The sequence below is a fragment of the Vitis vinifera genome, chromosome 5, assembly GCF_030704535.1.
Source record: "Vitis vinifera cultivar Pinot Noir 40024 chromosome 5, ASM3070453v1".
NCBI lineage: Eukaryota > Viridiplantae > Streptophyta > Magnoliopsida > Vitales > Vitaceae > Vitis > Vitis vinifera.
The window spans coordinates 1329047-1346900 of NC_081809.1; the positions used below are offsets into that span (position 1 = coordinate 1329047).

At 33.6% G+C, this 17854-nt stretch overlaps 1 protein-coding gene and 1 long non-coding RNA gene across 2 annotated transcripts; both read right to left on the minus strand.

Moving 5' to 3' along the window:
• Positions 1-3503: 3503 nt before the first annotated feature.
• LOC100248243 (uncharacterized) lies at positions 3504-4224 on the minus strand. The gene is made up of 2 exons (XR_785723.3): positions 4163-4224; positions 3504-4079 (listed from the first exon to the last, which is right to left on the minus strand). It is a non-coding gene; the product is annotated as an uncharacterized LOC100248243 (long non-coding RNA).
• A 3511-nt stretch (positions 4225-7735) lies between these two features.
• Positions 7736-8539, minus strand: LOC100854371 (uncharacterized). Its single transcript, XM_003631900.4, has 2 exons — positions 8464-8539; positions 7736-8339 (listed from the first exon to the last, which is right to left on the minus strand). The coding sequence occupies exons 1-2, from the start codon at positions 8525-8527 to the stop codon at positions 8029-8031; spliced, it is 375 nt and encodes a 124-aa protein (XP_003631948.1). The 5' UTR covers positions 8528-8539; the 3' UTR covers positions 7736-8028.
• Positions 8540-17854: the final 9315 nt, after the last annotated feature.

The window sequence follows — 17854 nt, forward strand, 5'->3', positions numbered from 1 at the left end:
TGGCTACTTGATTGTCCATGGTTCCAGCAATGGTTTTAAAATGATCATTAGCGCCAACACCCACCTTCTTATACGTTTCCTCCAAAGTAACCCTTCCTGCATCAGCTTTCAGGGTTACCAAGAAAAACCCTAAGGCAGCGCAGAGGACAAGTAGCGTCTTCATGATCAAGCTGATAATCAATTGCTGAACCTGAAAGAAGCAGCTACAGATGTCACAAAATTTTGTCACATGCAAATGATCTAAAACAAGCAAAGGAAAAATGGAATGAAACTAGGGTTTTGTTAGTTGAAGAGTTTACCAGTCTCCTGATTTGAGAAACTTGCTTTGAAGAGATATACAAGAGAGATTTTTCAAGGTTGAGTATTTATAAGGGAGTCTCATAACTATCATCTGGATTGTTAGGGTGGGGGGTAGCATAAAAATGTTTGAGCACTAAGTGCAGTAGTGGGTTCGATCTCAATGTAATAAGCACCAAGGAAGATGTTGTGGGCACCAAAGAAGCAATTGTGATAAAGATTGATGATTAAGCTATTATTTACATTTTAGGGTTCACTAATGGATGACGAAGCATGGAAGCTATTGTTTTCTAGTACATCTAGCAATCATATTTCTCAAGAGATATATCTTATATATTTATTTATTTATTTCTATTAATAATCAATTTTAATCTTGTATTTCCTCAACCTTGGAAATTAAGATTGGCATTTTACCAATCATAAAAAGAAAAATATAAGAACTTAAGACTTGTTTGAAGGATTAATTTAAGGTTTGTTTGGATTTTTATTTTATATTTTTAAAATAAAAACTAGTAATGACTTTTATATAAGATATAAAAACTCTTAAAAATCTTTTTTTTTTTATAAAAAAAATTAGAAAATAGCAACGACTTTCAATATTTACTATCCTAAATTATAAATTTTTTTAAAGACAAAGTTATGTTCATTATGGAGCCAAAAATGTAAGGCACAGAGACAAAATAGAAAAAATTGGTTTTAGGGGTAATGTCATATAAATAAGTAAATTTTTTTCCCTTTAACTTAATAAGAATTTAGTTTTTTAGGAGGGACACTTGCCTCCTTTGGGCATGTGATAGCTCTGCCATTAGTTATATCATCATGGCTTTAACTTTATTTTTGGTTTTGATTCAACCCTAGAGTCAAAAGCAAAGAGCTATTTCAAACAAGACGGAATTAAAATTTATGTGCATGCATACAAGAAAGAGGCTTGTTAATTGTAAATAATTGGCTCATTCATACGTGAAAGCCATGCATGCATACTTGTCCAAAATAAGCAATAAATACCATACTATTGATGGTCACTCATTAATCCTCATAAAAAGTTCATCATTTTACATGTGTTAATATCTCTAGCCGTCATAGCTCATCATAAGCATAATGTTACATTAATTTTTTTTTTTTACTTTTTTTTATCCAGGTATTTTTCTTTCCATTAAAACATATGTCAAGACATATAAAATTGTATTTTGACAAATTTAATGAAGTTCAATTACTGTCATGCCTGTTGGGACGTCATTTTTTCTGAGTATATTTACTCAGATGGTACCAGGAGGGCAACGTCCTAAGCCTTAAGGCCTAAGGTCTCAAGTTCGAATCCTGGGGAGGCCACTCTGTGATGCCCCTGACTGGCACAGAGCCAAATATACTAAAAACAAATGACATCCCAACAATGCCCAAGCAACATGTAGAAATAACACAAACCTTTCGATTCTCCAAAATGAAAGGAAATAACTTCCTTTATGTATTTATTTCTTACGGGAGAAGAAGGCATATGCATCCTAGCCAAGAAGCCGGGCTTTTGTAAGTGAATACATCAAATGATGGCAATCATATTAATTTTTTTCTTCTTTTCTATGGTGCTTGTTCCCCACTCATATGCAGGTAGTACGGAGGACGTATAACTCCTTATAATTTGCAACTTTTATTGACAAATTTTTTTATGAGATGTTACATTTTTATATAAAAATTTTAAATTTTAGAAAGAAAAAAAATTGTATCCAAACATGTACTTAATAAAATATTTCTATTTTAATAATCATAACTCGAACTTATCACCATCGACTTTGATACTAATTATTAAATTGGGTTTTTGACTGATTTCATCTAAAAATCAATTATTGTTCAATAACGATAAGTCAGATTAAGTTTGTTTTAAGAATTATCATTTGGTTGACTCATCCTAGAGCTCAAAAACGACATTATTATGCTATAACAATATGTATATATGCATTAATTTCATGTAATGACAGTTTCATAATAAGCATAATGTTACAATAAATTTTTATTTTTATTTATTTTTATCTAGGCCTTTTTCTTACCATTGATTAAAACAAACAAAAAGGAAAAAACTTCCCTTATTACTGTAATTAAGGCAATGCATCAAACAGTGGCAATCATATTAATATATCTAGTCAGTAATTGCCATCAACATTGAACATCAAGTTTAAAAATAGAATTCAAATATGACGGCTCACATTTTTCTTTAGGTTTTTTTTTTTCCTAACTTTTCTAAGGTTAATGTTCCCCACCCATATGCTGGTGTATAGTACTGTGGAAGCGTCATGCCTTAATATATTTTGATATTTGTTCCTCGTCTTTTTCCATGTAGTACTGTGAGTGTTTCCCACTATTAATGCTTCAATAAGTAATGGCTTCAATGCCATATTCTCCGATATTTGATATATATATATATATATATATATATATATATACATAGTTGGAGTCCATGTAATGATTAATGGTGAAAAAAAAATAGAAAAACGAGAAAGAAGAACATGAAGATATAACGTGATTCGACTAATTGCCTACGTCAACGGGAACATGGAAAGAGGATATTCACTATGTCAAAATTAAGATTACATAAAATAGTATTTATATTAACCCTTAGAATGAAATTCCAAAAAATAACCCTAAACCATACTGTGGGGCGTTGCCCCCCACAGCCCCCAACCTATCATTTGCCCCACTTCACTATGCTCTCGTTCCACTCTACTTTGCTCCCGCATTTTGCCCATTCTTTTTCATATGTCTTTTCACTCAAATAAACCACATACTGCAACATATACACATAAAAAAAAAGTTGTACTTTGATTTTTTTACTCTTGATTCAAGCTAACGAGGCATGAGATTAATGAAGCTAAAGAGCTGAAATCTTCCTTAACTGGCTATACCTTCTATGAGTTTCATCTGATTTCTCCGTTGATTTGTTTCCTCTTACGATTCATTTCTCCAAGTTGGAAAAAGCAATGAAGAAACTTTCTTTATAGTGAAAGGAAAAGGTGCCATGGAAACAAGCTAACTTCTAGTTGAAACGGGCAAAAATGAAGAGACTTTCTTCTAGGGAAAAGAACTTCCTGAATTTTACCATGACTAAAAATTGTGGATTATGCCCAAGAACTTCAATTGATTTGGTTGCATCAATATATGGTTTATACCAGTACTGAAGAAGATTCATTAACAGATGAAGCATATATAAAAAAAACATATACATAAACAAGCACACACCATATCCATGGTAGCCATGGTTTTTATTTAAGATGATATTTCATAACACAAAAGCGTAATACTCGACAAGCCGAAACCCGTCATACACCAGATAGTAAGCATGGGACAGAGCTGATCACCTTATGCAATTTTGTGATACCAAACATGGCCTTTTCGGCTACTTACATGTCGGTTCCGCAACATTATTATTACTATCATAGATAAGCTTCATCCTGATCCATCATCTTCTTATCTTAGCCTCGGCGGCCTGGGTTAGATTTTTCTGGTTGGTTTCCGCTAGGGTTAGTTAATTCCGGGAAAACTCGGTGACTAGCTGAATCTTCAGATCCATTGGAGGAGTCGCTATCCGCGTTGCTGGCTACTTTATTGTCCATGGTTCCAGCAATGGTTTTAAAATGATCATTAGCGCCAACACCCACCTTCCTATTGAGATCCTTATACGTTTCCTCCAAAGTAACCCTTCCTGCATCAGCTTTCAGGGTTACCAAGAAAAACCCTAAGGCAGCGCAGAGGACAAGTAGCGTCTTCATGATCAAGCTGTTAATCAATTACTGAACCTGAAAGAAGTACATGCAAATGATCTAAAACAAGCAAAGGAAAAATGGAATGAAACTAGGGTTTTGTTAGTTGAAGAGTTTACCAGTCTCCTGATTTGAGAAACTTGCTTTGAAGAGATATACAAGAGAGATTTTCCAAGATTGAGTATTTATAAGGGAGTCTCATAACTATCATCTGGATTGTTAGGGTGGGGGGTAGCATAAAAATGTTTGAGCACTAAGTGCAGTAGTGGGTTCGATCTCAATGTAATAAGCACCAAGGAAGATGTTGTGGGCACCAAAGAAGCAATTGTGATAAAGATTGATGATTAAGCTATTATTTACATTTTAGGGTTCACTAATGGATGACGAAGCACGGAAGCTAGAGTTTTCTAGTACATCTAGCAATCATATTTCTCAAGAGATATATCTTATATATTTTATTTATTTATTTCTATTAATAATAAATTTCAATCTTGTATTTCCTCAACCTTGGAAATTAAGATTGGCATTTTACCAATCATAAAAAGAAAAAAAGGAAAATATAAGAACTTAAACTTGTTTGAAGGATTAATTTAGGGTTTGTTTGGATTTTTATTTTATATTTTTAAAATAACAACACTTTTATATAAGATATAAAAACTCTTAAAACTTTTTTTTTTAAATTAGAAAATAGCGATGATTTTCAATTTTTACTATCCTAAATTATAAATTTTTTTAAAGACAAAGTTATATCCATTGGCGAAGCCAGAAACGTGAGGCACGGACAAAATAGAAAAAATTGGTTTTAGAGAGAAATGTCATAAAAAAAGTAAATTTGACTTAATTGTTAAAGTCTTTTTTTCCCCTTTTAAGTTAATAAAAATTAGTTTTTTAGGAGGGACACTTGCCTCCTTTGAGCATGTACGTGCTACCTCTGCCATTAGTTATATCATCATGGCTTTAACTTTATTTTTGGTTTTGATTCAACCCTAGAGTCAAAAGCAAAGAGCTATTTCAAACAAGACGGAATTAAAATTTATGTGCATGCATACAAGAAAGAGGCTTGTTAATTGTAAATAATTGGCTCATTCATACGTGAAAACCATGCATGCATACTTGTCCAAATAAGCAACAAATACCTTACTATCGATGGTCACTTATTAATCCTCACAAAAAGTTCATCATTTTACATATGTGTATTAATCTCTAGCGCTCATAGCTCATCATAAGCATAATATTACATTATTATTTTTTTTTTTACTTTTTTTTATCCAGACATTTTTCTTTCCATTAAAACATATGTCAAGAGATATAAAATTGTTTTTTTGACAAATTTAATGAAGTTCAGTTACCGTCACACCTAAGCAACATGTAGAAATAACACAAACATATGTATTTATTTCTTACGAGAGAAGAAGGCATATGCATGCTAGCCAAGAAGATGGGCTTTTGTAAGTGAAGACATCAAATGATGGCAATCATATTAATTTTTTTTCTTCTTTTCTACGGTGCTTGTTCCCCACTCATATCCAGGTAGTAGGGAGGACGTATAACTCCTTATAATTTGCAACTTTTATAGACAATTTTTTTACAAGATGTTATATTTTTATATAAAAATTTTAATTTAAAAAAAAAAAATGTATCCAAACATGTACTTAACAAAATATTTCTATTTTAATAATTATAACTCGAACTTATTACCATTGACTTTGATATTAATAATTGAATCGAGTTTTTGACTGATCTCATTTAAAAATCAATTATTGTTCAATGAAGATAAGTCAGATTAAGTTTATTTTAAGAATTATTATTTGGGTGACTCATCCCGGAGCTCAAAAACGACATTATTATGTTATAACAATATGTATATATGCATTAATCTCATGTAATGACAGTTTCATAATAAGCATAACGTTACAATAATTTTTTTTTTATATTTTTTTACCATTGATTAAAACAAACAAAAAGGAAAAAACTTCCCTTATTACTATAATTAAGGTAATGCATCAGTGGCAATCATATTAATATATCTAGTAGTCAGTACTGTTACTCCAGGAATTAACTTCAAGCCCACCCGTAATTGCCATCAACATTGAACATCAAGTTTAAAAATAGAATTCAAATATGACGGCTCACATTTTTCTTTAGGTTTTTTTCCCCTAACTTTTCTAAGGTTAATGTTCCCCACCCGTATGCTGGTGTATGGTACTGTGGAAGCGTCATGCCTTAATATAATTTGACATTTGTTCCTCATCTTTTTCCATGTAGTACTGTGAGTGTTTCCCACCATTAATGCTTCAATAAGTAATGGCTTCAATGCCATATTCTCCGATATTTGATATATATATATATATATACGGTTGGAATCTGTACAACAATTAATGACGAAAAAAAATAGAAATATAAGAAAGAAAACATAAAGATTTAGTGTGGTTTTGTTAATTGCTTATGTCTATAGAAACAAGGAAAGAGGATATTCACTGTGTTAAAATTAAGATTACATAAAAAGGTATTTATACTAACCTTTAAAAATGAAATTCCAAAAATTACCTATGAACCGTACCGCAAGGAGCATTGCCCCTCACACCCCCCAACCTATCATTTGCCCCACTTTGCTACACTCTCGTTCCACTCTGCTTTGCTCCGACATTTTGCCCATTTTTCTTCATATATCTTTTCGTTCAAATATGAGCCACATAATACAACATATACACATAAAAAAAAGTTGTACTTTGATTTTTTTACTCTTGATTCAAGCTAATGAGCCATGAGATTAGTGAAGCTAAAGAGCTAAAATCTTTCTTAACTGGCTATACCTTCTATGAGTTTTGTGTGACTTCTCCGTTGATTTGTTTCCTCTTATGATTCATTTCTCCAAGTAAGAAAAAGCAATGAAGAAACTTTCTTTCTAGTGAAAGGAAAAGGTGCCATGGAAACAAGCTAATTGCTAACTTGTGATCCATAGTTAATGAATCATACCAGATGTTGATATATGTAAAAATATATATGAAGCTGCCTCTGGCTTTCCAATTTCAAATGATTATGCATATGTAGACTAATTAACTAATAATGCCATTAGGTATCTATCGGCGTGCAATTTGAATGGATTGATCCAACCCAACTTGACACCTAATCTGATGATCGAATAGATTTGGATAATCATTTCAACGTCAAATCCGATTTAATATTTTAATAATATCCTATAATGTATATCATATATCATACACTTTTTCATTTTTCTAAAAGGGAATATAAATTTATTTTTACTTTTTTTTAATTACTATCTAGGTATAGATTTGTAAAAAACATTATAGGTGGATTTTGAATCATTCCATCCGATCAATTCGACTAACTCGAGCTTATGAAAATGAGGTTGAATCATGTTTAAACTGAGTAATACAAGTTTGAGATTAGGTTAGGTTAGATTTAAATTGATTATTCCTTAATTTATGTTAGATTTAGGTTAACCATCAACTTGACCAACTCACCTAAATTTCAATAATACGTGGTTAGATTCTTAGCATGATTATGGTTCTCTGCAAAAAGGGTAGACTGAATTTTAATACAATTATAAGTTGTGGATTATGCCAAGAAAGGTCAATTGATTTTCTTGCATAGTTGTTTAATTTCAATCTGCAAAATGGAAATTTTGTAAAACAGCTATGAGAACAAATGTAGTCATCCATCCCTTCATAGAGATTAACAAGCACACACCATATCCATGGTAGCCATGGCTTTTATTGAAGATGGTATGATATATAGTCATAACACAAAACACAGTACATAGTTGACAAGCTAGGCCGAAAGCCATAACATAACAACGATACTACACATAACATAGAGCTTATAGTACTCCATGCAACTCTGTGATACCAAACATGCGCCATTACTTTCTTTTTCTTCTTGGCTACTTTCATGTTTTTTTCCACATTATAATTATAAACTAATTAAGCTTAATTCATTTACATAAAAAGCTTCGTCCCCCTCTTTATGGGCTTCCCTTTGGCTTAACTATATCAGGAAATAAACGGTGAGTGGCGCCCCCCTTGCTATCGGAACTCTCGCTATCACTCTCGGCTACTTTATTGTCCATGTCTCCAGCAATAGTTTTAACATCATTGACCCCAACGCCAACCTTGCTATTGGGACTTGCACCGCTTAGGAGCTGTTTGGCCTTTTGCACTTCCTCCAAAGTAAGTCTTCCTCCTTCAGCTTCTAGAGTTAGCAGGAGCAACCCAAAGGCAACGCAGAGCACTAGTGCAGTCTGCTTCATGATCATCAAGCTGTCAATTGCTGAACCTGAAAGAAGCAACTGCAGTTGTTTCAAAATTTTGCTACTTAAAAATCTTAACAAACAAACAAGCAAACGAAGGAAAAATGAACTGAAACTAAAACTAGGGTTTTGTAAGTTAGATGAGTTTACCACCCTCCTGTTTTGAGAAACTTTCTTGAAGAGCTATGAAAGAGAGATGTCCAAGTTTGGCCATATATATAAGTGAGTCTCATAACTATTGCTTGTGTGTGTTTTGACTACTGGCCTGGGGTATACCATATAAAATGGCACTAAGAGCCGTAGTGGGGAATCTCAATATTGTATTAGCACCATGGGAAGAGGTTTGGGGCCACCAAAGAAGAAATTGGGACGAAGACTCATAATCAGGGCATTTTCAGTGGGGATGTTCAAATACTTAATCATTAAACTTTGGTCCCGTTAGTTCTGTTTCTAGGGTTTATTCATGGATGACGCTGCATTAAAGCTAATAATTGCTCACCTGAAATAATTGCACTGCATTACCATGCTTGGTGAGCTGGGCAGTAGCTATCAAAGTTACAATAAGAAGATATCCACGATATCCAGGGTTATATTATTCCAAGATTAATGAAATAAGCAATTGTTTAATAGATAATTAAGTATCTGAAATAATTAAGTATATATATATATGCTACAACGATCTATTCATGACATCGTCGGATTTCTTTTGTCAAGCTTTGATAAAACTATATGTTTGTAGTCATTAATTATTATCTTTGCCAAGTTGACATTTTCTATGAACATGGTAAGTTATTAACTTATGGCGCAAATTAAGTACAACAATTTCATGACTAAGGCGGTGTTTGTTTTTTTACTTAATTCTAAATAAAACCTTAATGCTTAATAATGTTAAATATTAAGTTGTTTGTTTTTATAGTATTTTATTTCTATTAAGTATTAAAAAGTAAAAAAAACCAATACGTTATTTTTTCTATGTAGAAAAAGCTACATATTTTGACTTTTTCTATTTAGTAAAAAGTTTATAATAAGTCATGAAAAAGTAGAAAAATAAACAACCTAAATTTTAAAACTAAATTGCTTTCAGCAAAAAGCCAAAAAAACAAACACCACCTAAGTTTAATTAATTACAAATGATAGTACATAATAAGTAGCTAATATGTGATCATTAGAAAAAATTCTAGATTAGTTCTCCAAAAAAAAAGACTAACGTCAAATCATTTTCAGACATGTGGATTTTCTAAGCATGCCACGGTTGGTCCTTGCTACACAATACATCAATAGTAATAACGTCATTATAATATTGATTATAGTTAATATTACTCCAAAATTAAATTTCAAGTTGATTAAGTAATGATTAACGTTGGCCATGAAGCTGAAATATATTTAGTTCAAATTTGCTCCTCTCAATTTTTTTTATTTATTCCCAAAAGTGATTGTTCCCACTAATTTGATTTGGTCTAGCACTATGGAAAAATAATGATTGCCAATACCCTTTTTTTTTGCATTAATTTAGTTCATTATCTTTGACCCGTATCCTCTAAAATCTTGCCCGGTGTTCCAAGGTATCATTTCAAGAGGAAATTAGTTCTAAGATCTGATCTTCAGCTCTAATCAATATGATGAATATGAAAGTTTAAAAATGTAATTGCTGTCGCATGCTTTAATTTCTAATTAAATAAATTAGCCTAATGAGAAGTTGACATTGAACCCATGCACATTTTTTTAGTGGGTCCATAACATAGATGTTAGTGTCACATACATTCCGTAGATACTTGATAAATCAATTTAACAACTTAATATTATTTAATGACTGAATTTAAGTTATTAAATATATTAAGTATGTTGGGTAAAATAACTTAATACCATAATTTAAAAGTAAAAAAATAATTTTAAGTATTAAGTCAAAATAATTAACTCATTTTTAATCTCAAAATTCTTTTACCTCATTTATCATATTAAGTGAAAATATATTTTACAAGTATGATTTTACAATCATAACTTAATTTTATAATAAATATTTTTAGAGTTAGTTTATGTTTCCATAATATTTTGAATATAAATGTTTAACAAATAACACATCAGTTTACTGCTTTAAATTAATAAAAATATAAATATTAGTTAAAATTAATGAGAGTAAGAGTAAATAGAGCCATTTGATGATTTAAGATAAAATTTAAGTTAATTTTATTAAAAATCTTAATACTTAAAAGTAAAAAATAAATAATAAGTTTTAAGTTAACAACTTAAAAATAATTTAACTTAAAGTCAATTTAAGTCATTAATTAATAAATATTAAATTTTACCAAACATCGAAACTTAATTTTGCATTGTAAACTTTTTCAAATAAGCAAGGTTTTAAATTTCTCTACTGGGTTATTAGATTATTACTTGCAAGTAAAAATCAGAAAAAAAGATTAAGAAGATGATATGGGACAATATGATAAGAGCGACAACATGATATTCATCATCTCGGTATTTGGGTGATATGTGACAACATGATAAGAGTGAGAGAGTGGCTTGTCAAGTTGCTGACATGTGGATGATTAATTTCCTAATTTAGATTAGTGGGATGTGTTGAAACAAAATAGTGAGAGCACTAGGAAAGGGCCCTCGGAAATAAGTCAAATAACGATATGTGTTGTCACCAAACAAGCATATTTCAAAGGAGCGCATTTTCATTTCCTTCAATAATTCAACCTATCTTGGTGATCAATGTTTCCATATTGGGGTTCAAAATGAGAGACGCAGCAATAAAAACCAATATGGTTTCTCACCTGAACTAAATATGTAGACTGCAGTTCTAATCATTAATTATTACATTTATTGGCCTCCATTGACAAAATTGCGTCTGGTTACAATTACTAACCATGATTGATCTTTGCCAAGGTTTTATGCAGTTGTAGGGTTATATCAAGCTTCAAAACCAAGTAATTTTATGGGCAAAGGACATGAAAAGGTTGGCCAACCATTATTTATACATTTCCATAAAATAAATATTATTAAAATCTTACAAAATTAAGAGTCTGTTTAATAATGATTTTATTTTTAAAAAAAATGTTTTTAATATTTCAAATGTTAGAAAAACTAAAAATGTATTTTAGAATAACTATCAAATAAGTTCTAATCATAATAAATTATGTCAAAACATGAACAAGTAACTAGCATATTGCTAAGTCTGAACTACACCAAAGAACAAAAATCTTTAACAAAGAGATGGACGCTTATTTAAAATTCATAAGATAATTGAATAAACTTTGGTGAGTACAGTGTGTAGGACATCAGACGCTACCAACTCTCCTAAAAGCAATTGCTTATAGGAAATGCGCATACCCTACCCTTATAGTGCATTCACCCAAGTGCCCACGGCGAACACAAGGGGAGTCACAAGGGGAGTTGATGGACGCGGCCAACCCTCCGATCTGCCAACAATCTTCCCCCCAGCGACACCCCTGGGGTTCGAACCCGTGACCTCGACTCTGATACCACTTGTAGGACCTCAGGCGCTACCAACTCTCCTAAAAACAATTGCTTGTAGAAAATGCGCATACCCTACCCTTATAATGCATTCATCCAAGCGTCCATGGCGAACACAAGGGGAGTTGATGGACGCGGCCAACCCTCCGATCTGCCAACACAGTGCAATCAAACAATTAATTTTAGCACTTGAGGCAATAGTGAAGAATGAGTAAGATTGGTTTTAGTTCATTTTAAAATCTTTAGATATAAGACTCCTAATTAAAGACTATGAATAATAAAAAATAATTGAATCAATGTTGAGTAAGTACTTTAGCTTTCAAGAAAAATTGAGCTCTATTGAAATGATCACCAAAACAAAATTTGAACAACTTCAACATCACCAAATATCACAAACACAACCTCTAAGTGTAATTTTGTGACTTTGATTTATTATAAAGTTAGAGCAAATTGACCATGTTTTGGTTAGTTAGGTATGATGAATGGTAAAATTTGAATCAATTTTATTGCATGTACTATACCAAAAATACGAGGGGTTGAGCTATGTTAATAGGGTAGGCCTATTTTTTGAAGTAAGAATTATGTCTTCAAAACATTACAAACAAAAATTTAAACTTGAGCTTGCAAGAAAAACTGAGCTCATTTGAGACTATCACCAAAGCAAAATTTGAACAAATTCAATTACCTAACATTACAAATACAACCCCCAAGTGTGATTTTATAATTTTGATATATATGAAGAACCATGCATTCCACAATTATAATAAAGTTAAAGCAAATTAATGATGCTCCAACTAGTAAGTTTTATTATTGTGTTATGCAAATGATGACGAGAGTTGAGCTATGATAACATGATAGGCATGTTTGTTGAAGTAAGAATTGTGTCTTCGTGTAATTATGTCAGAGGTCAACTCTTGTATTCAACTCACTTTGTCATATGTCAACTCCACTATTCAACTCATCTCATGATTCACGCGGGTGAGCAGGCGCAAATCCGCAATCGTAGTTGATTAGTCAAACCCTTTGATTTGCCTCTTCTTGATGTGATTATTTTAGGCTAATTCCCACTCATGTGCTGATAGAACTGTGGTGTCCTGGCTCCAAGTACTTATCCTTGCACTTCGTTTCTCGTCCATAACCATTGTGTGAGTTGATGTTTCCCACTAATGTTCCAATAAGAGTTACCGTTTCAATAAAGAGATTTCAAGGCTCATTTGATGCATTTTATGGTATAGTTCTGATTTATGAACAATTTACAGAACACTTCATAATTATAATCTCTGCATTCTTTCTGGCCTTAGGAAGGACAAAAAAAATTGATGTTTTCCATGTATAGGGAGCCGTCATTCTGGATTGTAGAAACTAGAGATAGGCTCTAGTTCGTAGAGGAAAAGAAATATAATCTTAAATTTTCCCCATTCAAACTGGTATGGCATGATATTGAGTGTTCAAGCTAAAAAAACTGAAGAGACTTTCTTTTAAGTGAAAAGAAAAGGTTCCTTGCCTGCCTTGTTATCCAGAAGAGACTGTCCATCGTCCAGGGCCTTCTTTGCCACTTTAAGGGGGGAGGGGGTGAAGTGGGATTTACCTAAAACCAAGGAAAAGCGGTCCATCATTAATCTCAGCATTCTTATCATTTGGTAGATCCAACTCTCCATGGCCTATTTCGTGTTCACTCCCAGCTCTAACAAGCACCTGGAAATGTGTGATAAAGGCCTCTGAGGGAATTGCTGTTTCAGTTGGTCCCCTGGTTGGCATGCGGTGACCTGCTCCCGCCGTAGGAGCAGCTCCAGCGGTCTACCAACAGTCGACGAGTTTGGGATTGGGCTTCGTGCCTAGGCCTCAATGTCAAATCAGTTTTTTGAGATTACAAATCCATAATATGAAGAAAAAGGAAGATATATTTAATTTACTTTTACTCAAGTCTTGCTTTGTTATCCCAGGCTGATGCATCGCTGGTGTAGACTTGCTTTGAACACTCTAATTTCATTGGAGGCACTACCCATCTGATTAAGGCCAAGAGCACATTATTGGTAGAAGGGATGTGGCAACCAGTGATGTGTGCTATGAAACAACCCTGTCATGACTCGTATCACGATCTATGTCAAGATACGTGTTGTATATCATGGTCGATCGATGCAAACAAATTTCTAATAATTTTTTTTGATAATTTTTTTAATTACGTTATTTTAGAATAGATTTTAAATTTTCTAAGTTATTTTTTAATATAATTTTCTTAGTAATAACTTCTCCTTCCTCTAAATGATAATGTTTAGTAGACTTCTTGTAACGTCATAGAAGATGAACCACCCACATCACCGCAAATCTAAACACTTCATCGAACCATTCAATTGGTAAGAGCGGCAGGAGGTACAACTCACAAGTCAATGCCATGAGCACATAGGTGCTGTGGCACATCAGGATGATGCACTCTGCATTCCACGATCGTGGCGAAGATGTCTCTACAAGCATAACAACAGCCCAGGCTTAGGCCGCCACCTTAAACTTGTTCACTTAGCTTTGCCATATATGGTATACATTGAAATGGAGCTAATTATTCCCTTGGACTAAGTTAATTTGTATGTGTGAATGTAAATGTGTGGTTGAAGCTTTCATAACCATTTCGAATCACGTAGGAATTTTGACCTTCCTGGTCAGCTGAGATTCTACATTACTTGGATTATCCATTCTAGCTAATTAACAGTACTGTTGTCAGCAAACTGTGATTATGGTTCTTTGGGCAAAAAGTGAACTGGATTTGATCTACTATGTATTTTTGGAGTAAAAGTTCATAAACATCACAGATTATTCTGACTTTTAACTGATTTGGTTGCATCAAAACTTTTCACCCATGGAATAAAATGCATTTTTATGATCCGAACCCGTTGTGCCCAACGTTTTTATGTAAGGTAGTAGTGAGAAGCGAGAACATAAAGCATAGTACGTAGCTGAGGTACAAACCAGAAGACGGCCGTCAGAAAAGAGAGTAATCACAGCATAGAACTAATACTTCATGTTACTGAGAAGCCAAACTTGTGCCGTAGGTACTCTTCTGTCTACTTACACGTTGGTTCCACATTATTACAACGGACAGTACTCATGTTTTCAACATATATAAGGATCCATCCTCTTACAAACTTAGCCACGGTGGCATCACTGGTTTCTCCATGCATGGTCACGGCCCTTACCATTTGCTTGTCCATATGAACATGGGTTCTCTTCACCATCACTGCTGGATTTTACCGTCCATGTTTACTTGAACATCATTACCAGTTCAGCACCGAGTGATCCAACCTTCAGGTTGAGATTTGTATCAGCTACAGGAGTCTATTGATTATTGACTTTACGCCCTTCCACCAAAGGGGTTTCCTGCATCACTCTTCATCAGAGGTAACAAGATTAGTTGAAGTGTAAAGCCTAAATCAGTTTTATTATGTCAAATAAGGGATGTTGTGGGTCGAGCTCCTATAGTACCCCTTATGATTTAGGGTTTCATGGGAGAGAAAAAAGGAAATGTATGCAGTGGTTTGATTAATGGATTCTTGAGTTTTGGTGCTGTTGGACATAGGAATCACATTGATTGTCAAATCAATGTTAAAGCCTCAGTCTTTCTTTATTTCTGTTGGTTAAGTTAACAAGATCAACCCGAATATAAGGCAGAATACAAGTGCCGTCTTCATGATCAAACTGTTGCTGAACCTGAAAGAAGCAACTGAAGTTGTTACAAATAATCAATTTATAAGAGAATTGAGATAACATACTTACAAGCCAGAAATCCATCACACCAAAGATGGTACACACTGCATACAACTGATACTCCATGCCACTTTGTAAAACCAAACATATGGCTGCCACATACTTCTGCAACTTACATGTTGGTTCCACATTACTATACTAGCACTTCATTCACATACTAAACTCCATCCCCTTACAAATTAACTTAGCGCCCATGGCTTGGTCGATTGGGTTGCCTCAGGAAAAATTCATTGAGTAGCGTGTGCTGATGATCCAGATCCATTGGGGTTTTCAGTGCTGCTATTCAACTATTTCATAATTAATCATTGAGGGTGTTCATTTCAGGGTTCAGCAAGGACAATACTGCAATCTTTAAAATGAATAATATCTAATTGTGACGACTAGATATTTTTTCAAATAACAAATATGAAAGATTATATTGGGAAACAACAATATCTAACAAAAATGATTAGATTTGGAAAAATTTCTTTAGAATATTTAACAAGAGGTGGTGTGTAACGATTTGCTCTTAATCATGTAGATATTGTCCCCTTTGGGTCCAAAGTAGACAATATTTACATAGTTGGGAGCGGGTTGTTATAAATGGTATTAGAGCCGATCTCCGACCTCGGTGTGGGGGTTTGTTTGGCCCCGTAGTGGTGTTCGTCTATTTGATCCCGCAATCCCATGGAACATAACGACGACGTTGTGTCTGCATGGGGGGTGTTTGTAATATCTTACATCGAATAAGGGGAAAAGTTTCTGATGCTATACAAGTATGAACTTTTCTTAATCCTGTAAATGCGTTTTAAAATCGTGAGGGCTCATTTGGGTCTAAAGTGGATAATATTTACACGATTGGGGACGGGTCGTTACATAGTTGTTAGGAAGTGTCCCAAATTCCTAATTAGTATAGATTCCTTTTTTGTAAAGAATATTATATAGAATATTTCTAGGTTGATATATTATTGTAATATTAGATTTCCTTATAGAATAAGGAAGGTTGTTGGAAATATCTCTATAAATATTCTAGGTCATGAGGGGAAAAAGTTATGAGATGGAGATGGGCCTATAGAGACTATACGAGGTGGATAGAGATGTGAGGAAGAACGGGAGGTACCTGGTGGAGCGAGAGGGCTCGTAGTAAGGTATGGATACAAGGAGTGGGGAAACATGGGATGTTTCGGGAACCCAATAGTTGTATCTAGTTTTATCCTCTGTAATATTCTCTATTGTATAGTGGAATTATTCTCTCTCATCCGTGGACGTAGGCATGGTTGGCCGAACCACGTTAAAACCTCGTGTACCGTATGTGTGATTGTTTTATCTTTGTGTTCTTAAACTAACATTGTTGGCATCAAAGCTTTCGTTGGCACTACAATAGTATGCATGCACTTCTCTGTAGTCCCTATGGTCACGCCTTGCTGCGGTCTCTTTTGGTTGCACCCATATCCTATGGTCGCACTAAATCTTCCTTTTAGCCGAGGTTGGTGGCTGTGACCAAAAACCCCCCTTCTTGTGGTGAATGGAGCTAATTTAAAGGTTTTGGTTTAGCCATTCAGGCTATTAAGGTCCAACTCAAACTGAATTGGGTTTGATCTTTTTAGTACATGTAGGGTCGATGTACTGACATGGAATAATCAATATATATTCCAACAGATTTTGATCCAATTATTTCAATATGTTAAATACAATTTTGAGTCTTCTAATCACCAAGCTACATCCAACATTAGACACTAAACATATGGGTCTAGTCTCTTAAATTAGCATTAATCAACCTAAAGTTGCTAGGTAGGGAACCAACAATGTATATCAAACTTATTCAGGCTGCAACCCTAGCATATACCAATCGACCACAGTTTGCGGTTTGATAAACGTTTGTCTTATCACATTTTTCACAAATAATTTTAATTAGTACTCATCTTGTCTAGCAAAATTTCCTCACCAATGTTTTTGTTTGGCGATCGAACCTTCTAAAATCATTTCGTAGTCTAAAAATTGCCTGCTCAAGCTCCGAGATCCATCTGACTAGCTATCCCATATATCATGTCAACTTTCAGCTGGTGAACTGTGATTTTCTTTGTTAAATTAAGACAACTACTTGATTGAACTTACCATCTAGGGTTTAGGTATGTATCTTTATTGAACATGTTCTATATTGCCTACAGGAAATTCAATTAGTTTGGTTGCTCCATGTTTTCACCCTCCAAATGAATTAATGCTTCAAATTCTTGCATGTACGTACAAGCAATAACATGAAAATTCCAACATATTCAGCAATTCACACGCATGCAGTCGATCCCATACACACATACGTATAATGTAAACAAGC

Bases quoted from the DNA above. Each gene is read 5' to 3' on its own strand.
- LOC100854371 (XM_003631900.4), bottom strand. From the start codon at position 8,527: ATGGCCAAACTTGGACATCTCTCTTTCATAGCTCTTCAAGAAAGTTTC. The intron at 8,340-8,463 runs GTAAACTCATCT...TGCTTCTTTCAG, and splicing joins TTTCTCAAAACAGGAGGGTG to GTTCAGCAATTGACAGCTTG.